At 33.7% G+C, this 24686-nt stretch overlaps 2 protein-coding genes across 2 annotated transcripts; one reads left to right on the top strand and one right to left on the bottom strand.

The window, feature by feature from the left end:
* Positions 1–1224: 1224 nt before the first annotated feature.
* LOC140055548 (organic cation transporter protein-like) lies at positions 1225–6077 on the top strand. Its single transcript, XM_072100885.1, has 10 exons — positions 1225–1623; positions 2271–2374; positions 2876–3030; positions 3233–3404; positions 4125–4260; positions 4370–4473; positions 4819–5027; positions 5175–5280; positions 5428–5634; positions 5987–6077. The coding sequence occupies exons 1-10, from the start codon at positions 1225–1227 to the stop codon at positions 6075–6077; spliced, it is 1683 nt and encodes a 560-aa protein (XP_071956986.1).
* LOC140055547 (uncharacterized) lies at positions 4315–19386 on the bottom strand. The gene is made up of 26 exons (XM_072100884.1): positions 19273–19386; positions 19007–19100; positions 18362–18420; positions 17977–18073; positions 17691–17807; positions 16346–16434; positions 15906–16054; positions 15502–15635; positions 15279–15392; positions 14897–15117; positions 14479–14616; positions 14130–14292; positions 12801–12811; positions 12343–12435; positions 11621–11714; positions 11355–11416; positions 10667–10763; positions 10211–10327; positions 9885–9973; positions 9330–9478; positions 8288–8418; positions 7994–8134; positions 7600–7820; positions 7312–7449; positions 6878–7040; positions 4315–6503 (listed from the first exon to the last, which is right to left on the bottom strand). Exons 1-26 carry the CDS (start codon positions 19341–19343, stop codon positions 6426–6428), a joined length of 3030 nt encoding a protein of 1009 aa, XP_071956985.1. The 5' UTR covers positions 19344–19386; the 3' UTR covers positions 4315–6425.
* Positions 19387–24686: the final 5300 nt, after the last annotated feature.

Below are 24686 nucleotides of genomic sequence, written 5' to 3'. Positions count from 1 at the left end.
CAAACCTGTGAATTCGATACGTACACATGTTTACTTCAAATAAACTATACATCCGGGTTGTTGTTACTTCTGAAATATAGGCCTACAATCTGAATAAATGGTTTGAAACTTACCAATAGTTTGTTCGTTTTAACATGTGTATGGCATTCACAACATATTATTCCTGTTAATTCTCTCATAAACACATATGGCATGACGTAGGCCTTTACGTATTCTAGAATAATGGTGATGAAAAGAAACATTACTACACGATCGACGTGAAAGAAGGAATGCGAAGAAACAATACCATCATTTACTTAATTTAAATATTCAATACGCATGCTCAGTAAACTGTAATTCTGATTTGCATAAAAATAGCCAAATTGACTGGAAGTCAATGGGTTTTTGTTTGAATTTAGCACTTTATTTTGACTTTTATAAATAACAAACTTATTTTTTTACGAAAGTGATTAACTTTACTAAAACTGTAAAACTATCTATTCAAAGTCTTCTTTTATTAACCTTCATATTTCAGGTTTTTTTTAAATATGATTTTATTTTCATGTTTAATGTTTTTGAGGACATAATACATTTTACAAACAACAATCATACCTGCACAATTTTGTTTAAAAAGCTTCTGTGAGATCAATCATTTTTAATATCATCATCAGGAATCCTTCAGTCAAGAATAGACTAAGAAACAACATTGCAGAGAATTTATTCAGTGAGTCCGTGCTAGTTGCAGTGGCTGATCTAGATAAGGATTTTTTAGGAAAATACATTTTTAAAACATTATTTAAAAACAACAATAATACCTACACATAAGTAACATTTTGTGTAGCTTCTGTGAGATCAATGAATTTTTAAGTTACTCATAAATCAACCCATATTAGGAAATTGCACGGTATTATAATCACCTCGTTTGGATTTCCTACAGCGTTGATATTTAGAGTGATTATTTCCGTATTTGTTTGGGTCACCGTCTATAACCTCTACCAATCGGCATGTTTCTATATATTTCTGCCTATTGCGTCCGTACTTTGATCAATTTCGCATTTAGGATAAGCGCCCTAAGTACTATTGCAATAAATAAACAAACCGAGATAAAACTTGATTGTAAACACGAAAAGGAGCGTTGTATACTTGTATTTTGTAGAGCGATATTGACGATTTGACCTGAAGAAATAGCGTTGGGCTAAAACCACAACTGTACATACATAAAGGCATTATAATATTTTGTTAAATATGCATTACGATGAGTTGTTTAAATACCTGGGAAGATACAACCGATACTTATGGATGTCATTTCTACTCTTAGCTCTTTCTGTTATGTCAGAAGCGTTACATTCTATGATACAAGTGTTCTTACTGGTTGAAACAGATCACTGGTGTAGTCTGCCAGGGTGGGAAGAGGCATGCAGAGAAGAAGGATTGAATACGACAGAATGCGAGAACATGATGAGTGCGTTGCGCCCTGCAGACGATTCTGATAGTTTACTTATTGATGAAAGTAAATGTTCACAATATAACTACACTGGCTTTACGCTAGGGTCGAACATCAGTGAGCTTGAGAATACAAGACATTCTTGTGAAAATGGATGGGTGTTTGACGATTCGCAATATAAGACAACGGTAACGCAAGAAGTAAGTATAAAATAACATATACCTAATATAAACATGAACATTTTATGATACAACTCTTCAAAGGTCGATAACACTTTCTATAGAAACGAACCACCAAGGGGTCAATTACCCTCTGTTGGGTCTCGAAGATTTCCCCTTAAAATTATATAACTGTCTTCTTTCCAACGCAAGTTGACCAATGGCAAGCGACAGTTCGATAATCCTTCGCTTGTCATTGGTCCTTGCGTTACGTCTCAGAGTGGAAACAAACAAGTTTTTAAAATATCGAGAAAAAACTGTATTACTATGCTATATGTATAGAGTAAAGCCTCACCCCTAACAAGGCCATATACATGGCTGCAGTCGCGTGCTCAAGTTAGTGTTTACCGACCAACCGACCGACCAACCGACAGAGTGAGCTGTAACAAAAATTGAATGTAGCCTACTTTTATCTGTACCATCCCAGAGTAGCCTTACCCTTTAGCAGTACGGTACTAGTTCTATGGAATAAAATATAAATGCTTAATTATCAAACTACTTGAAATATTCAGAAAACAAATAGATGTTGGATCTACAACCCTAAAACCGTAATAATAATAATGAGGCTGGTTGGATGTATTTAAGCCAAATTGATGGTTATTGTTTTTTTTTTTATAACTTTATTCTAGTTCGAACTGGTGTGTGAATCAGCACGACTGGTTTCTGTTGCCATGTCAACTGCATTTTTTGGTGTTATGATATCGGCACCTTTTCTTGGAAATCTAAGTGACAGGTGGGCTTATAAAGCTTGGTTCTTACTAGGACGCAACGCAAGTTCAACTCGTTGACCAATAATCCATCGCTTCTGATTGGTAAAATTACGTGTGTTGCGCCCTAGTGGGAACTAAGCTTTAATGTACAAGAGAAAATATGGCGGATAACATGAATATTGATTGGTCAGATGTTTGCCTTACTCTGACGTCATTTTTTACTTTACTAAGTACATTGAAAAAAGTAGTAATACAGTAATTGTCGGGTGGGACTTGAATTACGTCAGAGTAAACATCTGACCAATTACTTAACTACCTCTGACGCAAACTACTCTACAGTAGTTAAATACAATTATCATCTTGAACCTTGATGTTAAAACATTCATTTTGCAAAATATAAATTTAGAAATTCATGTTGATTGACTGTTAAGTTTATCTAATTTACGTCTATTTATATTTACTTAATACATTGATGTGTTAAAGTGTCAAACACGTTATTTGATTTTATTGTTTGAACATTGTAGATATGGAAGAAAAAAATTAATAGTTGCGTGTTATTCGTGCTACATTCTTCTTGATTTTGTGGCAGCTTTCTCGCCATCTTATTGGACGTACGTAACACTGCGTTTTCTAGCCTCCTTGACTCACGCAGGAGTGTTTATGCCAGCCTACATATATGGTAAGTAACTGTTGGTCTATTCGGATTATCTGAAAACTGGAACTGTGTTTACAGTTTGTGTTTACCGTTTGCGTTTCTTGACATTGCTATTGAATCACACACATTTCTTAGCGACAACGCGTTTGACAGCCTAGAGAGGCATAAAATACGCTAATGAAATTTCTATTTTTTAATTATTTTTTTTTTATATCCCATAAAACAGCGTCCGAAGTGGTTGGTCCAACCGAACGATCATTGGCTACGTCGATCGCTGGGTCTTTCTGGGCTTTGGGCTACAGCATAACAGCACTGTATGCTTACTTTATTCGATATTGGCGAGCACTGTTAATGAGTATTTGTGCTGCTGATGTCGTTATACTTGCGGCAATTATACTGTAAGTAATTCCGACAAACGTTTATCTAAATAAATATTGAAACCGATTATTTCTTGCTCACCCAGACTAAGGCAATCTTACCAAGACAGTCTAACAACAGGATGATGAGCTCCGGAGATCAAAAGGTTTATCTGTGGTTGCGACACGATCAGTTTCACGCCCTGTGGAGAATAACGTACATGGGACCATAACTACCCTATTTTGAGAAAAGGGATTATCTACAAAAACCTACTGTTTTGGTATTTGTCGCAGCCAGACATAAAATCAAAGGACTTGTTAGAGTTCTTGGCAATGCGAGCTCTGTTTCTTGTTGTTGATTGCCTTGATTTAACAACATGGATGCTGAATTCGAACCTTGACAAGATAGGAACTTGTAACAGTCCTTTGATCAGGTTACAGTACAATACAATATTCTCCGGTTTTTATCGAGTGTACGTAGAGAACTGATCGTGTAGCAGAACTGATCGTCTCGCAACCACAGATGAAACCTTTGATCTAACGGAGCTCATCATCATGTTGCTAGATTGCCTGTCCCCAGCCGGACTACAACTTCCTACGGGACATTTACTTTTTAAAATCTAACCAGGGATGTGTCCCGTTGAAACACACCTAATAAATCTATTTATCTTGATAAACTTAATTAATGCACTAATGGACAGGATGTGTTCCTTTAATTTAACTCTTCCCTGATCTTTCTATCTTGATACACTATTATTTCAGGTTAGTACCAGAATCACCTCGATGGTTGCATTCTATCGGTCGATTTGATGAATCAGAAAATATTAACAGAAAAGCCTCTAAATATGCGAAAGAGGAGATACCGGATGAAGTTTACAAAATGCTACGAGAAGAAAGGGTAAAATAAAACCATAATTAATTATTGAATAATACATATATTTTTATCGATGTGAAAGCAATACATAAAAGTAAGACACGTCCAAACTTGGTAAATTTGTATATGATAGGGTGAGGAAGAGGATGTCCATACTAAAGAAAACAAGGCATCAGTTAAAGACCTGTTTCGGAAAAAAGTCATATTCTTTAGAACTTTTGTTATTACATCTCTTGGGTGAGTTTCAATTCTGCTAAATAACATTTTTATTTTATATGCCATGCCTGTTAAACCCTGTCTACACTATCAAACTATTTTGATGATAAAAAAGTGTGATGTTTCCAAATATTATGTTTATGATATGACGCCATCGTGTTCATTTATGGGCACATCACATTTTTTGTCACATAACGTTTGATGGTGTAGGAATAGCTTTCAAGTTAATACTGCACTAATAATACCTATGTAGGCCTACTGCAATAAAAAATAATTTATTGATGGCAATTGTAGGCCTATATGCTTAAAACGTTAGTTTTACAATGAATGACAATGTATTTAAATCGGTTTTTATGATTATTTCAGATTCGTGGTAAACCTCGTGTACTACGGAGTATCACTCGGTGCAATTGCCTTGAGTTCAGACGACTACATAACCGTTGCTTTATCGGCTGCAGTAGAAATTCCCGCGTGTCTTTTCAGCAGATACTTTATAGACCGATGGGGGCGTCGTCCAGTGATGGGTTTCTTTTTGTCAATGTCAGGAATTGCATGTATTGCAATCGCATTCACAAGTACGAATTATTAATTATAATAGTTAAATAATTTCTCTTAGGACAGCTATAATACACGGTTGACTATCAGTCGCACTGCAACAATGCATCGCACCTTTGACAGAAATGTACAATTAATTGCATTTATTTCTCTGTTTCTTTAATTAGGTAACTGGTTAGTGTTCACGTTTGGGCTGATTGGCAAGTTCAGCATTTCATCGTGTTATAATATTCATTTTATATTTTCAGCGGAAATCTTACCCACACCTATTAGGTAATTAACATTAATTATAATTATTGGTAATGTCATTATAATCATAAGAGGTTAGGTCTAATAGGCCTATATTCCAAACTACTAAACTGAATAGGCCTACAATATTTGAACAGTAGATAACATATGTTTTGAACATTTATTTAACAGAAATGTTGGAATTGGAGTTTCAACCATGATAGGTAGCCTCGGATCAGTGCTAGCCCCTCAACTAATGTTCATTGGTACGGGTTTCACGCAGCTCCCTTATTTTATTTTTGCCGGCGTGTCTGGTATCGGTGCTCTTTTAATAGTGACTCTTCCAGAAACCAAAGGTACACATTTACCACAGACTATTCATGAAGGTGAAACACTAGGGTAAGTTTACTTAATTAGTTCTACAATCCTTTAGTCTATCGTCAGGGCCTACAAGTGCAATCCAAAGTTTTGTGTGTAAGTGGTTTAACAAGAATAGCCACGTTATCCTTGTAGGCTTACAAGACTAGTTACCAAGGCCGCCGATCCGTTTCGAATATTCTCCCCTCTAAAAACAATTTATGAACGTACTTCCACTCCTTCACCTCACCCGACCTCTACGACAGTCCTTGGTAAGCCGTTAAGACGTTTCCTTCGCCTCAACTGACCCCTGTCCTCCCCAGAATCTGCGCCAGTCCTTGGTAAGTTAAGACGTTTCCTTTACCTCATAAAGTCATTTATATTTCGTTTTTAGAGTAATCATCAAAACACAAGATGTCAGCAAAACTGATGCTGTGACGTCAGAGTGCCATGATGCACCATTCGATGTGTTAGAGATGACGTAAGCAATGTATCCACCAGTATTGTTCATCAGAAAAATAATATGCAAAAAAGCTTTCTAATTTGACAGACTATAAAATGAAATAACAAATACTAATACCTAGAGAGTGGAAAAATTAAAGTTAAAAGTGTTACGACATGGTTCTATCCTAAAATCCTATAGTATTCCCGTGATTAATGCCTAATGGTAGGCCTACTATTATTATTACATTTCTTTACCTAGGGTTGTCCAAACAGTTGAAACTGTTTTTCATTGGGCCCTGCTTGTTGACCACTTTTTTCACGGACTACTTTTAACAACGTTCCTATTAACAATAAAATTCACTACAAACAAGTTCAATTAACAATATCGTTTAGGTTCGTCGTACGGCTTTGAGTGTCACACCGTTAACAGGCGACAATATGCCTAGTTTTCCGAGAGTCGGTGGAATCTGATTGAAAGAAAACAGAAACAATAAATAATCATAATAATATATTATAAGAGTAATATAATCTGTGTTTTACACTAAAAGCTCTACACATTCTCTATTAATATGATAGAATGTTTTCCGTTTTGCTTTTGGATGTATCTGCTCTGGTGAATAAAGATGGTATAACATCAAATTCAAAAGTCAAATCCAACTACCGCTACATGACAGTAACATAAGTGATCTATTGCACGGGTTTGTGATGAGTTTAATGCAGTTACACTAAATGAAAAGGAAAATTAGCATAATGTAACCTAACTACGTGTTTGAAAGTCATGAAATTTTCTATAGTTTAAAGACAATGCTGATTAAAAAAGAAAATAATCTGATTATATTACCTCAGTTGTTGCACAAGTTTCAAGTGTATATGTTTGTAAGAGGCGAATTATTGCAATTTTAATTTCAATCAATGAAAATCTTTGACCAATGCATCCTCGTGGTCCACCACCAAAAGCTAAAAACGTAGATTGAGGGCGCTTCTTCTTCTCTTCGTTAGAAAATCTAAATAATTACAAAAACCGGTAGTAAAAATTCCTATAATTATTCACAATTTAAAAAAAATGAAATAGTTCTATTAATATCACTGTTTAAATTTAAATAATGTTGACAAGTGCAATATGTTTGACATATTGTTCTTATTCACCGAAAACAAAAAGAATAGGCCTAACATCCTAGAAATATTGTCAATACTGTACTGACATATATATTATGTAGGCCGAGAGTACTGAATGACGTCTGAATGTAGCCTAGTATAGGCTAAAAATAGTATTACCTTTCTGGATCAAATTTCTCAGGTTCTGGATAATATTCTGGCTCTCTGTGTATTGACCAAACCGCAAGGAATATTTGGACGCCTTTTGGAAATGTCACTCCATCGATAGTACATGTCTCATTACACTCTCGTTCAACGCTGAAAATCATAATATTTGAATCAAATAAGTAGTTTATAATGTGGTTGCAAAGATCTCTCAGTCGGTTTTTGTAATATTTTACCTAGAGCAGAATGTTATTTATGTGAAAAGTGTCAGTAAATTATTACAGAAAAAACATGGTAACTTACTATACGGCTGGAGGATAGAGTCTCATAACCTCTAAAACCACTTGATTCAGGTAAGGCATCCCGTTCAACATCTCAATTGTTATGTTTTCGTCTCCCCTGGTAATCTCATCAATTTCTTCGACAAGCCTTGTTTGTATTTCTAGGTTCGTTGCAAGGGAGTAAGAGGCATAACACAACGTTGTACTGGTTGTTTCATATCCAGCAAAGAAGAAAGTTAAAGCCTAAAAAAGAACAAAAACACATAAAAATTATGGAACGTTCTGATAGGTTGCGCATTTTCACCACAAACTCAACAGCTTTCGATTCGCGCGAATATATTCGCTTGTAGAAAACATGTATACTGTTAACTTATTTTAAAGCATTGTGATTGATAGTAATTAAAAGGTAGAACAACCTGAGCCATTATCTCGTCGCTTGTCAGTGGTTTCGTTGCTTGTTGTGCCTGCAATCTATCACTATAATATTCATCTTCAAATTCTTCATTATCCGGTTTGCTTTTGTGGGCATCCAGCATACATTGTACAAAATCAACTCTCTAAAAAATAAAAGAAACTTTATTATGTTAGTACAAGACTGTTCTCTCATAGGGCATATATTATACAAATCACAAGTAAATACCTCTCCACTACTCTATACAGACGACATGCAGACGTGTTATATATCCAATGAGACAAAGATTTGAACTTACTGACGAATTTTCTTCTTGTTTTCGTAACGTAAGAACTTGATTAATAACATCTTTGAAGAAAGTTAGAATATCATTTGGAATCATTCCAACATTAAAGTAGTTGAAGATGTGTGCAGTCCATGGAAATAATACTGTAAGCAAATTACATTTTTAATTTGATTTTTTATGGTAGTTAAAAATAATCAGTCAAACATAATATGCTCCATAACTTAAAAATGTATTGTGGATGGAGAAGTATATCCTATATATTTAAGCTTAGAGTTTGCGAATTTTCTTTTTCTGTTTGTACGTTTGTTGATATGGATGAAAGTTCAGAAATAAACGAAATTGAAATTGAAAAAAAGTTAATCAGCGTTTTAATATAAATTACTGTACAATGAAAGAATAAAAAAATGAATTGAAGTGACCGACCAAAATAATATTGTGATTGCTGCGTCCTTGCCTCTCTCTTCCTTGCCTCTCTCTTCCTTGCCTCTCTCTTCCTTGCCTCTCTCTTCCTTGCCTCTCTCTTCCTTGCCCCTCTCTTCCTTGCCCCTCTCTTCCTTGCCTCTCTCTTCCTTGCCTCTCTCTTCCTTGCCTCTCTCTTCCTTGCCTCTCTCTTCCTTGCCTCTCTCTTCCTTGCCTCTCTCTTCCTTGCCTCTCTCTTCCTTGCCCCTCTCTTCCTTGCCTCTCTCTTCCTTGCCTCTCTCTTCCTTGCCTCTCTCTTCCTTGCCTCTCTCTTCCTTGCCTCTCTCTTCCTTGCCTCTCTCTTCCTTGCCTCTCTCTTCCTTGCCTCTCTTCCTTGCCTCTCTTCCTTTTGATTTTCCCTGGTCCCTCCTGCTGTATTTGTTTGCATAACGTCTTAGTTAAACAGTGATGGGGTTCGCTTTTGACAATCCTGGCTTTTTGTTTCATTTTGTATTTTTATGTATTAATATTCTGTTCATGTAATTGTAATGAGCCGATATTGAATAGGCCTAAATCAAATCAACAAACACATGGTACAATGGAAAATAATAAAGACAAATTTCCCTGAGGAAGAATGAATTTAAAAATATCTTACACGTTAAAAGAACCACTAGTCCATTAGCCTTTGTATTGAAAGCTTCCTTGGCGTTTTTAGCAAAACGTTCGATATCTTTACCCTCTGAATCGAGCTGCATTCCGAACAGACATGTGGCCACAACTTCCATCACATAATTTCCGAATATTCTATTCAAATTAGGTAAATAATCAAAAACATTGCAACATTCTGTTTTCAATAGTGCTATTTGCAAATTAGAAATGTATAGTCTTCTCGGATAAGGACTTAAAACTGAAGCTCCAGTCTACACTGGCTCGGGTGCACTCCAAAGAACCCAGTTCATCTTTCAGCGTTGTACTGGTCCATTCAGCCACTGTCATTGTGGACACACGGACGGGCGCCGTTTGGTGGCAGCACTTGGCATAAAGGTACCCCTTAGGGGAGATGACATTTATTGCATGTGTCGTCCACATCTGTGCGCAATTAAGCCTAGTTAGGCTGCAAATTAGAGGTTATTCCCCACATTTACATTTAGACAGAGAGACGGAATTATAAAATTATTACGTTGGGTTTTTTTTCATCAATTTTTCTTACTCTTTGGTTTCAAGCACTTCATCATTTCTGGTCTTTTCTTCTATTTTTGATAACATATTCGTACAAGCCTCATTTATAAGCGGTGTCATCTAATGAAAGCAATAAGATAATATAGTCACGTGATTAAATATCACATGGAGCGTGTTAGCGAATCACAAATAACATCTGAATTGTCGAACTCCATTTGTTTTCCACATCCTTCCATATAAAAAATGTGGATTCATGTTTTAATATTATTCATTATGCATACAATTTGTTTTTAAACTTAAAAATACAATTAATAATACTATGACTCATTAGCGTCATTAAAATCATCCATACCCTACCTGCTTTAATTTAGCTGATGTAAAACTTGGTGACAAGATACTTCTGACGTACTTCCAACGAGCGTCATGTAGAGTAATCAGACTGTCTTCTCCTAACCCCGATTTTAACAACACTTTCTAAGCAAACAATTTATAGTTTATTAAAACTTGACATTCAGTGGCGTAACAGTTAATGAGCATTCACTGGTTAAACCAACACTAACTAAAAAAAACAGGCATTAACATTATGTCGAACGTTGGAGCGGCTACTTAGGCTGAAACCAGGGGCCTCAGGTTTCTTCGTTACGCCGCTGATGACGATCTGAAGATTAATTATCTCCCAATCATAACTCATGAAAATAACAAATTATAATAAGCATAACCTTTAAAGAACGTACATTTACACTTAAATATTGAATAATTATAATGTATGGAACGCCAAAGCCAATATTTATTTTAATGACGCATAAATCTTACCTTGTGATTGCGGAATTTATCAAAATCTTTGATAAGAATACGAGTTACCAAATCTGGATCAGCTACAAACATAATCGGCGACCGAAGAGAAAAACATCTAATAAAATGATAAATACATTTTAAAAGAGTTTTAACACCATTGTTAAAAATGGTTTCTCTGAAATCATTTGTAGTGACTTAAGCATTTTTGTTCTCTTTAAAAGAAGTAAAACTTCTTTCTTGATACGGTATGACGCCCTTCTAATAATGGTGTTTGCCCCCGCCTGTGTGAAATCAAACCAGCGATGTTTTCAGCACTGTTGCGTCGTCGGTTCCCACTTGTGATACAGCAATTTGCGTCTCTACGTCGTTACGTTGCGTCCTAGTGGGAACCACGCATAAACACTCAAAGCAATCGTTACTGCGTTAATGGTGTTTTAAGCGTTGTTCCCACTAGCACGCAACGTAACACAGCGACGTATTGATGCAAAGTGATGTATTGCGTAATCACAAGTGGGAACCGACGACGCAACAGTGTTGAACACATCGCTGGTTTGATTTCACGCAGGCGGGGGCAAACACCATTATTAGAAGGGCATTTTCTTACGTTGCAGAGATTGCGTTACATTGCGTTACATTGCGTCGCTAGTGGGAACCAAGCTTTAGTGAATACTGACAACTATTACCAATAACATAATTAATTTCTCACCCAACTACTTTTCCATATTCTTCAATCAATTCTCTTTGGACGACATGCAATCCTTTTTTAATCTATAAAATATTGAAAGTAATTATCATTATTTATTTAAAAAATTGTGGCTTATATTATTCCGATGTTAGCGCATGTCGAGAATATGGAGTTGTAAAAGTTAATACAATTTTTTCCCACGGCCTCCACAACTACCAACATCGCTGACACTATGATTGGTTATGTTAACAATAAATAATTAACGGCTATATAACGCCATCACTTACGTCAAACAGTCGTCCCATATTTCCAAAATATGCAGTAGGCTTCGGTCCAGGAATATTTAATTTCGTAAACGTTGAGAATGTCCAGGTTGCATATCTGGCAAATAAAAAATAAAAATGAACAATAGGCCTACACAATTATTAAAAATGAAACAAACAAAAAAACTTAAATTATCAAATATAGCTATATGTCTATAATAGTCAATACGCCTTGAAATTGTCTTCTTTTTATAGTGAAGATATAGATTATAGGTAGAAAAATTCCTCCAATGGTAGAATATAGAAGCTAATCGGCTTCGCAAAGCCATTACTGTATTACGATTGATGGTTTAACCATAAGTGCCACCACTTTCACGGGCTCTGATTGGCTGAATCACTTGTTTATATATTCTATTGTCTTTTGTCAACAAGTCTTCCGGGAACACAGACTCGCTGCTGCATGAGCGTCGTTGATAATATTTTCATCTAATATACTAGCACTAGATATGTTTAGTTCATGTTAAACCATGGAGGTATGATTAAACTGTGAAGGGTATGCCGAAAAATGGGTGTAACATCAGCAAATCTGGATATATCGCTAATAATATGATAATATGGTATTCAGGGGATAGGCACATAATCCTTACTAAGACCACCGATCCATCATGGTATGGAGCTATATCAATTAAATTAATTTGATAGCTCCATGCCCAGAATAATATAAGTGAGCCACACACTGTACTTACATATACCACAGAACCAAAGAACCAATAAACAGAAGCCATGTTGTAGACAGAGGTAGAAAATCTAGGCTTAGGTCCATGTTTAACGGTTGTGTACTGAATAGACGATACGATTCAATGATTCAACCTTTATATGTCTCTATCAATTGTATTTTATTTACAAATCCATATATGGGCATAACACCCTCAATTTGAAGTGCTAGTTAAACCAGACAGTTCAACATATGCAAATTACAGTATTACTAGTTAATCATTCACTGAAAGCGCAAGCATAACTCATTTTGTTAATGTTTGAAGTAGTCGATAAAGATTAGGCATATTGTATTTGGGCAGCAATGTAACTGCCTGATTAATGCCATATATAGACACACCGCCAAGACAAATAACATCTGAGCACACCTTTTACAAGTACAGTCATCATCACACCAAATATGGAGGCTTAGATACGACTTATGACTAACATCTGAGTAACCTACAAAAAACCCAAAACAACAACAGTAACTTAATTTTTTGTAATGTTTGTATAAGAGGTATAATTATGAATCACTTGCATCACTATGCATAAATCGATCAACACCTATCTGAGAGAGTATCACGTGTTCTACTACTTTAACATTTTTAAAATGTATGTTATATCTCTGAAAAGTCAAACTCTAGTGGAGAAGCATTTTGTTTTTGTTTTTCATTCTGGGTTGTGATCTTTAAATACCTTTATTGGGTAGCCGATGCACACAAATAAATTTCAAAAAGCAGCACTAATACAACCACTGTTATGTCATAGAGAACCATTTATCTAAACGTTTCAAACACACGTCTCAGCTCAATGCCAACCCAACAGAGAGCGAAAATAGTGCGTTGTACATAAACATTTTACATAAAAATTAGTTACGAAATAATAGTAAATATAATAGCCATGCACGCGTAACATATAAATGTCATGTATTGTTTTTATTTAGCTCTATTTGGTAATAGTTGTCGCTTTAAATCGTGGGTAACGTATTCCTTACATCAATCTGCCACACTCTATCGAAAGAAGATGGATTCAGAGTAAATTCAAGGTAAATTCTATCCCTAACAACATAAGCCTACAGTATACACACCATTATCATTTTAAATTTTAACATATTTGTCTAACTTCCGAGCATTACGACTTTTATCATGGTAAACACATCCAGCAATCTACTGGTAAATAACATGAGTTATAACAGTTTCTTTTCACGAGCTCATATAAAAAAATTCCCAAGTGAACGTATATTCATTTGCGTATTGTGATCAACCAGGAAAGAAAAAAGGCAAACATTTTTATATGAATTTCTCCCTCTCCCTAATAACTATAGTGTGAGGCAACTTTTAAACAAAAGTACACATATTATATGTCACGTTGAAATTCTAGTCTATTTCTTGCCGGTAGTGTTCTAGTTGTAGTAGTTAATCTCTGGCAACAACTCTTAGAAATAAGTCATTTGCAGGTGTAAGGAAACCAGCTGTACGAGGAGTTGGTGGAATCTGAAAATGAAAAAAACAAACTCGATTTACACAACCCGGGAAGATAGACTAAAGCTCTGTACTGTCTACAAATTAGTTTGACAAGAAAGTGTAATGTGTTCAAATATGGTAGTGGTATGACGTCATTGTGTCCATATAGGGAAACATCACATTTTTTTGTCACATAAAGTTTGATAGTGTTAGGGGCTTAGATGTTAAGACTTCAGAATGAAAAATGGCCGTGTCGAATGGAAGACTTACAAAATGCAATCTAAACTTGAATTTTAGCGACGTAGGTTACATACCTCTGTTTCAGGGCAGACTTCAAATTTCACCTTTTGTAAAACTCTAACAATTGCCATTTTAATTTCAATCAAAGCAAACTTCATGCCGATGCAGTTTCGAGGTCCATTACCAAATGTTTCAAATGCAAATGGACTTCGTTGCTGTTTACCTTCCTTGCTGAACCTTGTTTTTTTTTTAATAACAAAGAAACACAAATAGAAAAATAACGTTGAAAAAAATAAACGTACCCTCATTTGTAAAGAAACACAATTAAATAATACAATATTAATATTTAAATGAAAAGGGAAAATAGCTTATCATTGTAGCGGGAAGGGACATTATTGTGAAACTATATATTAACGTACTCACCTTTCTGGCTTGAACCTGTCGGGTTCTGGGTAATTTTCAGGATCTCTATGAATTGCATAGACTGGAAAGTGGATGACCATTCCCTTCGGAATTTGAATGCCATTCACTGTGCAACTTTCTGAACACACACGATCAAATCTTTAAAGAATAAAAGTACCAGTAATCGATAGAAATTCGATAGAATTCAGATTCAGATTTCCTTTCAGAAACAGTCCTTTGATCTTATGTGTGGCTGCGACAAATACCAACATTATTATACAATGTAGGCCTACATAATATTATCTCCATGGCACGCGGTGTCTGTTAAGGGGCGTGGAACTGATCGTGTCGCAGCCATAGATAAATACTTTGAACTCCGGAGATAAGAATCTTGTTGCTAGATTGCCTTAGTTTTTTTTGAAAAAAATGTTATACTTACACTGTTGCTGGTGGGAACATCCTTATAGATTCTGTAACCACCATGTCCAAATATGGCATTTTCGAAACAATTTCGTATCCGATATCGGTGTTTCCTTCAGTGACCTCATCAATTTCTTGAATTAACTTGTCTTGTTTATCTCCATTTCGTGCCAGTATATACGAGATGTACGAAAGTGCCGTTGTTGTTGTCTCAAAACCAGCGAAGAAGAACGTCAGTGACTGATAAATACATATCCGAATAGGTTATTAATAATTTTATAAATCGATTATGATTTTAGAGTAAAGATACTATAATAAAATATTTAACATTTCTTAAACTTAATTTTTCTTTATAAAGTAAACAAAAAATCGTCTTCTTATCTTCTTTATACTTTACTTACTTGTGCTAGTATTTCGTTGTTCGTGAGTTGGCCTTTTGAAGAGGAAACTTTGCCATTTTCGTCATTATGAGTGTTGGTGTGTGAATCGATCATCAATTGCATGAAGTCAATTCTCTGTAACCAAAACATACTTCTGATTTATAATAAAATACGTAATCAATTATACGATTCTTTGAAATTGGATGAATTTGTTATAGTAAACTGCAATTGAACAAAAACATACTCTTGATTTCTCGTCTGTTTTGCGCAACTGAATAACCTGATTAGTAACGTCGGTAAAGAATTCTAGAGTTTCTTTCGGGGTTACTGCCGCAACTTTACATAGGTTCAAAATGTGACCGGTCCAAGGGAAAAGTACTATAAAGAAAAAAGATAAAGAAATATTGATATTGGTTTATTGTACTATAGGAATAACAACGTTGTTGTAAAGATCAAAGAGTACGTATGGCATCTTATGTATGTGAGAATCAGGTAACCTTTTAGTTAGTTCCATTTCGGTTTCGATTTTTAAATATTTACAGTATAGTTCTATTGTTTAAATGGTAAGAGAAAACTTGCTATTATCAAATAAATTTAGTGACGATTACTTAGCGTGAATTAAAGAGACACATAAGTTTGATTGCTTACCAGAAAGGGCCAGAAGAAAATTACTAAAGCTAACATCAAAGGCTTTCTTGCAATGCATCTGAAATGGGTGGTTTTTATTTGTTTGACAGTTTACGTCTAATCCAAATCCACAACTCGCAACAGAATCGATAATGAACGCTCCAAATAATCTACATTTATAAAACAATAATAATGGTTACTTTATTTATTATCAATGTCAAAAAAAAGAGAGATTGAAAATAGAAAAATGTATCTACTGCAAAAAACAGCAACAAAAGAACAAAACAAACAAAAAAATCATAGAATATGCAACGTACGGTTTAACGTATTTTACTATTGGGTTTTCGAGTGAATTTCGAGAGGTTAAATATCTGGATTACTCGATATTAAAACACGCTATCTAGTTATTTCATTTGCTTTCTGAAAAACTAGAATATTTAATAATGAAATATTTTACTCACTCTTTAACTTCGACGTTTTCTTTTGCAGCTTCTTTTTCGAGGACATTTTTAACAAGTCCATCACAACAAGCATTTAGTAAGGGAGACATCTGTAAATATAATCATCAACTGTAGTTTTTTTTTTTTATCTTATGTGGGTTCATCCCACTTTTATTTCCATACCACTGTTCTCTTTACATATATTTTTCACTATACACTATACATATCATTATATTTACAATGTTTGTTTAATCATCTGTATACATATACTTATTTATTCATTTGTTTACATATTATCACATTGATTAAACATATTATCTGTAACACATTTTCATTAACAAGCTTATTTTTTTTCTTACATAGTTGTTTTTGATTTTTTCATCTACCACATTTTCATTTAACAATGCATATTCTCTGTTATACTCATTACTTACTACATGTTTACTGTTAACATAATATTGTTCTCATCCTTTAACATTAATATTAATATTTTGTTCTTTAATGTTTACAAAACCAGCAGATCTTTTTTTGAATCTATAACTTCTTAAATTTTCATTTAACTTTTTTACTTTCTTCTCTTATGTGGATTCATTCCACTTTTTTTTTTTTTTACTTATTTTCTTTAAAAAAAAAACTATTTCCATATATTATTTTGTTTATACATACATTATCATTTAACCACATTGATTACATAGTTTCCTCTTTTTATACATATTATCTATAACACATTTTCATTAACAAAGCTTATTTTTTCTTACATAGTTGTTTTTGGTTTTTTTTTCATCTACATGCATATTTATTTCATACAATTATAATACGTTTATGTTTAATAAATCCATCCCATGGGTTTGTCCCATTTTATTTTTCTTTAGATTTATCTATGCAAACATATTTTCATTTAAACAATGGATATTCTCTGTTATACTAATTACTTACTAACTTTTTACTGTTAACATTATATTTTCCTCATCCTTTAACATTGATTTTTTTGATCTTTAAATGTTTACAAAATTTATTTCCAACAGATTATCCTTTTTTGCATCTACAGTATAACCCATCAAAGTTTCATTTAACTTTTTTTTTCCCTATGTGGGTTCATTCAATTATTTTTTTTTACTTATTATTTATTCTATTATTTTTTTATACATACATTATCATTTAACAACATTTGTGTTTAATGATCCATTAAAAAAATTAGACATTCTTTTTTTTCTTTTTAACCATTTTATCATTTCAAAATTCCACATGCAGTAAGAATCAACTGTAGTTAATCATTTTTCCATCATCTTTAAGAACATTATATTCTTTACTATAACCATAATTATCAACATTATTGCTGTTATGACCTTCATTTATTTTTCATTACCTTTTTCATTTTACCTGCCGAAAAACTTGGCGATAATACGTTTCGAATTTCTCTCCAGTGGTCATCATGAAGATTATTCACCCCCTCATCGAGAATGCCGTTGTTCAATGGAAAGTTCTAACAGTAAAACAATATAACCATATTGGTTTTTTTTATCGAAAGCACAATACGAGAAAAATATTAAATAATTTTTTTCATCGTCTTTTAATAGTTCATCAGAGAAAAAAAGAAATTATTAATTTAACATAAAGATTATACTATAAAAGTGTAACAGTTAACAGCTTACTCTCCGATTGCGAAAATTTGCGAATTTTTTCACCATTATTTCTTGCATCATGTCTATATCTGCTACCAATAAAACTGGAGTTCTTCCCTCGTAGAAACTTTTGAAATTAAATAAATAATATAAACGCCATAGTTCATTTTATCAAGTAAATTGATTACAATGACTAATTTATTGTCGTTAAACACCAAAAAAACCGCCAATCCAAATTTACTCAGGTTATTTACGTGATATTGTGTGATACGTGATACACACTGACTTGTATTAAACTGACTGTCAATAGTCAATTAGATATTATATAGTGACAAAATCGGTGTCAATTGATTATTCCAAAGCTTGAAATGGATGCTTTGTTTAGGATTAGTAATTATTTAATTTCTTAACTTACCCACATACTTTTCCATATTTCTCTACCAAATCTTTATAAATTGTATGTATTGCCATTCCCTAAATACAATAAAGATAATTTTACCGGTAATACAATTGGCCTGCTCAGCTATAGATTTTGATTAAGAAAGTTATCAAGTCAAGTCAAGTATCCTTTATTATCATTTGTTTTAAGAAAAAACATAGACATTCTGTTTGCTCTGTTGGCGGAGCACAATATCCAACGGACACAACACGAACTCAAAAACAAAAACATTACAAAAAAAGTGTCTACATCATGTTTAAGGCTCTAATAGATCCTGGAAAGAAACTATTTTTAAATCGTGCCTTATTGGTCTTAATAGAACGAAATCGCCGACCGCTATCAGTAATGGTATCGACAATGGTATCATGAGCTTTAAACTTCCAATCGATCTATTAGGAATAGTCGAACACTATATTGTTTCTTCAAATTTAACATAGAAGATGGCATAGGAATGTAACATAGTATCAATAGGGGTGGGGGAGGACGGCTGTGGTCAGGCTACAAAGTTAGTTAAGAGTTGTCAAAACAATATAGATTATCTGATAACTTAATAAACACATGAAACTCTTATACTCTTATGCCATTTTCCTCTGATTAATATAGGAAATTAAAAACACCTACCCCGATCAGTTCAAGCATGTTTCCAATTATTGGAAGGGGTTTTGGACCAGGTACACCCATTCTTGAAAACGTCGAATGACCCCATGTTACATACCTAGAGAATTAAATAAAGCAAACATTTAAACAGGTTGTCCATTAATATATCATGTGATTCAAACTTATTTAAATGTCCACCCTCCTTCCTACCTTCACAATCTTGAGTCGCAATCGTATAATAGGCCAGTCTTACAATCTAGGCCTAGTTTTCAAAATTAGACCATACTTACATGTATGTAAGAATTAGTAAAAGTAACAGTAACAGCCATGCGTTCGGGATTCCAAACCCAAGAACATCCATTTTCTGAACTTCAAGACAAGGTTTGTTGTTGTTTTAACGTGAGACCAATTTCAAATTTGACTATACTAGGCTAAACATAGAGTGTATGTTCAAGTGATTTTAGTGTATGCTTAATATTAGTTTTAGAAACGGAACATTCTATTAGAGATAAGGTAAATGCCGTGTTATGTTTTGTATGATATTGTATTTATTACGAGTATTTCAAATATATATATATATATATATATATATATATATATATATATATATATATATATATATATATATATATATATATATATATATAGGCCTATACGAAAATCCGTAAAAGCAGCAGCTGATATAAACTACTACTACTAAAAATATATATAATTATTAATAAAATATTCCCTTCTAATATAATAGAAAAACCCAAATGTATTTCATAACAATGATGAAAGAACAGTAAACATTACAAAGTGCAGTACAGTACCTGGATCAATCTTCTCGTGCTATAATAGGATATTATCTAATCTGTTTTTATACAGGAAGTACGAAAGCGTTCAAGTGCTATCCATTTGGCGACTAGTCAAAATGAATTAGCTTGACAAGTCACCAAGTGGATGGCGCTTAGACGTTTCCGTAAGTTCAATAGTGTGTAAAAGATTACCGGGTAGATATACGCAACATATGGATGTCATTGCATGGTGTATCCTGACTACAAAAACCAACCACAAGCATTTTATGCTAATAGGGTTTTCTACACACGAGATTGCATGTTGACGTTCGCATTGAACGCTAAAAATTGCTAACGCGTGTGTCCAACGCCTTTTTCCACGGTTTACAGGCGGAGAAAGTATAGGCATGATCATTTTGCAGATTGATAAAGCGCTAGCGTGCCATTTATCATTTACGTGCGAGTATTTCCATCCATTAACAAAATTCCGTTTTGACTTTCGCCCTCTCCCCTAGTGGATGCTGCTTTGCACGCATGGCCCACCACCAATCGAGGCTCTTCGGTACTTCTGTCGGGCAAATCCTGGCGCCACCCCCACTACTGGTTTTTAAGTAAAATAATCGTTTGTTAATTTCTCGGTCGTTAAATCCAGACTATCCACCAGCGAAACTATGGAAGATCAGGAAAGCTAATTTTAAAATTCTATTTAGAGAAATGTCAATGAGGTCCTTGCCAACCTCTGCTGGCGTAGTTGTTGGCAGCATTTTTTTTCCCAGTCATCAGTTGTTCTGGGTAGAACTGACGGTAGGTACCGGTTCGGACTTCGTTCAAAAACGGCTGGCTCAAGATCGCCGAACGCGGCACGAGGAAAGGTGTGGCATTTATTTTGTTTACAATTCTTGTAGTAATAATACTGTATAACAAAAAGCAAACGTAACTATGGTAAAATTCGACGGCTTTATGAATATTCATTAAACAAATGTCACGTTTAATTTAATATAATTGGTTCTTCTCTATCCACCCATGTATTATTGAATATTCATTAGTAACCGTAAGAAGCAGGTTCTTACCTGCCATAGGTAAACGTCACTTAACAAACATCAGACAACCATCTCTCATAGAGAACCATTTATCATTATACACTTCTCAGCTCAAGTACTAGCCGTGACAGAACATAGAGCGAATTATATAGTCGCAAGTTGCGTAATAACATGAGCGCCATGCCATATGTAAATTAGCAAGCTATACGTCACGTTCTACCCCTAACGAAACGTTTTTAGCAGGTTGACAACATTTGCCATGTACCATTATCATTTTAAATTTTAACATAATTGTCTACTTCCGAACATTAGGATTTCTATCAAGGTAAACATATTCAGCAAGAGTTCATATACAAACATTCCCAAGTAAACGTATATTCATTTACTTATTATGATGGCCGGTGTAAGATTGAATTGTGTCCAGCATTCAAAAGTGTCCGGGTGGACACTTTTCAGCATTGGATAGTGTCCAGTTGCATGTTTCAACGGGTTCGTGGGCGTTTTTCAACAATTTAATGCTGTCCGGCCCGTTTAATAATGTCTGACCCATGGATTGAAATGCGTCCACTATTAAATACTGTATCATACGTTTTATGATAGGTGGTTGTTTTTATCACGCCTGCACTTGTCTTGTCTTCTTTTAATAACCAATAATACTTAATGATGCCAAACAAATTTTTTTTTTCTAATTAAAGATCGCTTTGCCTAAACACCTCCAATTAGGGACCATTATATTATATGGTATGTGAAAAGACAAGAAGAATAAATAATTGTTAAGTATGTGACAAAAACAAGTAAATGAAGTGTTCCTCTTCCAATTAAAAATCACTTTACCTAAAACACCTCCAATTAGCGACCATTATATTATTTAGTATTAATAAAGCAAGAAGAATATATAGTTATTAATTATGTGACAAAAAACAAGTAATTGTACTGGACCTCTTTCAATAAAGGACCACTTTACTTAAAACACCTCCAATTAGCGACCATTTTATTAATTGGTATGAGTAAAGACAATAATAATTAATAGTTTTAATTATGTGACAAAATTAAGTAACTGTACTGACTGGTCCGCTTCCAATTAAAGATCACTTTACTAATGATCTACTGTATGTATCGATGTAAATTGGGGGGGGGGGGGGTAGGATAGGGGTTGATAGTTGCTTTTGCCTTTTTTTACTTTTCTGTTAATTGTTATATTTTATATTGTGAAGGATGCACCTTTGTGCTAAGTGTGCCACCGATCTAAAGGTGTAATTCCAAATAAATAAATAAATTTACTTTAAGACACCTCAAATTAGTGACCATTTTTATCAATTGGTATGAGTAAAGGCAAGAATAATTAATAGTTTAATTATGTGACAAAATTAAGTAAATGTACTGGTCCGCTTCCAATTAAAGGTCACTTTACTTTAAGACACCTCTAATTAGCGACCATTTTATTAATTGGTAGAAGTAAATACAAGAAGAATACATAGTTTTAATTATGATAGTGACAAAATTAATTAACTGTACTAGTCCTCTTCCAGTTATAGATCATTTTACTTAAAGAAACCTCCAATTAGCGACCATTATATTATTTAGTATTAATAAAGCAAGAAGAATATATAGTTATTAATTATGTGACAAAAAAACAAGTAATTGTACTGGTCCTCTTTCAATAAAGGACCACTTTACTTAAAACACCTCCAATTAGCGACCATTTTATTAATTGGTATGAGTAAAGACAATAATAATTAATAGTTTTAATTGTGTGACAAAATTAAGTAACTGTACTGACTGGTCCGCTTCCAATTAAAGATCACTTTACTTTAAGACACCTCTAATTAGTGACCATTTTTATTAATTGGTATGAGTAAAGGCAAGAATAATTAATAGTTTAATTATGTGACAAAATTAAGTAAATGTACTGGTCCTCTTCCAATTAAAGGTCACTTTACTTTAAGACACCTCTAATTAGTGACCATTTTTATTAATTGGTAGAAGTAAATACAAGAAGAATACATAGTTTTAATTATGATAGTGACAAAATTAAGTAACTGTACTAGTCCTCTTCCAGTTATAGATCACTTTACTTAAAGAATACCTCCAATTAGCGACCATTATATTATTTAGTATTAATAAAGCAAGAAGAATATATAGTTATTAATTATGTGACAAAAAACAAGTAATTGTACTGGTCCTCTTTCAATAAAGGACCACTTTACTTAAAACATCTCCAATTAGCGACCATTTTATTAATTGGTATGAGTAAAGACAATAATAATTAATAGTTTAATTATGTGACAAAATTAAGTAAATGTACTGGTCCTCTTCCAATTAAAGATCACTTCAATTTAAACACTTCCATTTAGCGACCGTTTTATTATTTTGTATGAGTACAGACAAGAGGAATAAATAGTTTATAATCATGTGATAAAAAACAAGTAATTGTACTGGTCCTCTTCCAATTAAAGATCACTTTACTTTAAGACACTTCCAATTAGCGACCGTTTTATTATTTTGTACGAGCACAGACAAGAGGAATAAATAGTTTATAATCATGTGATTAAAAACAAGTAATTGTACTGGTCCTCTTCCAATTAAAGATCACTTTACTGTAGACAGACACGACTAAAAGGTGAAATAATAATAACAAATAATAATAACAGGATTTTTATAGCGCACATACCACAGAGTGCTCAAGGCGCATTAAAAAAAAAAAAATAATAATAAAAACAAATCATACAACTCTCCCGGTCCCGAGAGCCGCTGGTTTGAGGTTGACCTGACAATTGTGGCAATTACCAATTGGGACATTACCCTTGCTGGACATCTGGTAAAAATAAATACTGATTATGCTGCCACTTTAGTACACAAAACGATAAATTAAAAAAAATAATACAACTTGTAGCATTCCATTTAAACTAATACAGTAGGCCCTGTTCAAAACTGCTAGTGTAGAAAAGTCAAATCCACCCATATAATAAAACCTAGCCTAGAACTAGCTAATGATGTAGAAACACCAACAGCTTATTTATCAAATAAAAATCAACATTATACTAATGTACAACTCAACAGGTAATGTAGTAACGAAAATTGCCTCACAGCTAATGTAGTTAATATCGCCAGCTAATAAAATATTATATATTTTACAAACCTAAATGTCTAAATCATGTGCAAATGTATTTCTCTACTTGCCGTCAGTCTATCCACCTCTCGTAAGTGATCGGCTTTCAAAACTTAGCACTCTGATCGTAAGCAACCACCCTTGTTAGCGACCACCTTTAATATTTAAAAGGGACTACCTCTGTTAAAGGACCGCTTCTCACAATGGACAACCTCCTGAAGGGGTAACCACCTCTCATAACGGACTGCTTTCATAAACTACCACCGCTCGTAGACGACCACTTCTTTTACCGACTACACCTCCCGTAAGTGACCACCTCAATAGAGGTGGTAATTTGCGAAAGGTGGTCGTTACGGAATTATGAGAAGTGGTCCCTTAAGAGAGGTGGACGTTTTTTTTTTTTAGAGATTATTAAAAAAAAACAAAAAACCGAAATACCCTTGAGTGAACGAATAATTATGATGCGCAATTAAGGTGTTTATTTTGCCATATAAAATATAAAAAAATAAATATTTTTTGGTAATATGCATCAACAATATTTTTCAAATGTATTTTAGATAAATAAATAAATAATGTAAAATCTCTAGAAACAAAAAAAATATTGTGACTAACCAATTCAATGTTTCATTAAATAAAACCAAAATCAGGCATCTGTGAAAAAAAATATAATGAAAAAGAACTCACTTTAACAATGACGAACTTACTTGTTTAAAGCACTTTTGTTATCAGTTAATATTATTAAATTAGTAACAGTATTATGAATATTACAAAATAATATT

This window comes from Antedon mediterranea, chromosome 7, assembly GCF_964355755.1.
Source record: "Antedon mediterranea chromosome 7, ecAntMedi1.1, whole genome shotgun sequence".
In the NCBI taxonomy this organism is placed as follows: Eukaryota; Metazoa; Echinodermata; class Crinoidea; order Comatulida; family Antedonidae; genus Antedon; species Antedon mediterranea.
Note: the sequence above shows the minus strand (reverse complement) of the source record. Positions and strands in the feature narration are given on the sequence as shown.

Excerpts from the sequence above, each read along its gene's own strand:
- LOC140055547 (XM_072100884.1), bottom strand. The coding sequence starts at position 19,343 with ATGGATGTTCTTGGGTTTGGAATCCCGAACGCATGGCTGTTACTGTTA. Across the intron at positions 14,293-14,478 it reads GACAGGTTCAAGCCAGAAAG|GTTCAGCAAGGAAGGTAAAC; the intron begins GTGAGTACGTTA and ends AAAAAAAACAAG. Across the intron at positions 7,041-7,311 it reads GAGAAATTTGATCCAGAAAG|ATTTTCTAACGAAGAGAAGA; the intron begins GTAATACTATTT and ends GTAATTATTTAG.
- LOC140055548 (XM_072100885.1), top strand. The coding sequence starts at position 1,225 with ATGCATTACGATGAGTTGTTTAAATACCTGGGAAGATACAACCGATAC. Across the intron at positions 1,624-2,270 it reads AGACAACGGTAACGCAAGAA|TTCGAACTGGTGTGTGAATC; the intron begins GTAAGTATAAAA and ends ACTTTATTCTAG. Across the intron at positions 5,281-5,427 it reads ATCTTACCCACACCTATTAG|AAATGTTGGAATTGGAGTTT; the intron begins GTAATTAACATT and ends TTTATTTAACAG.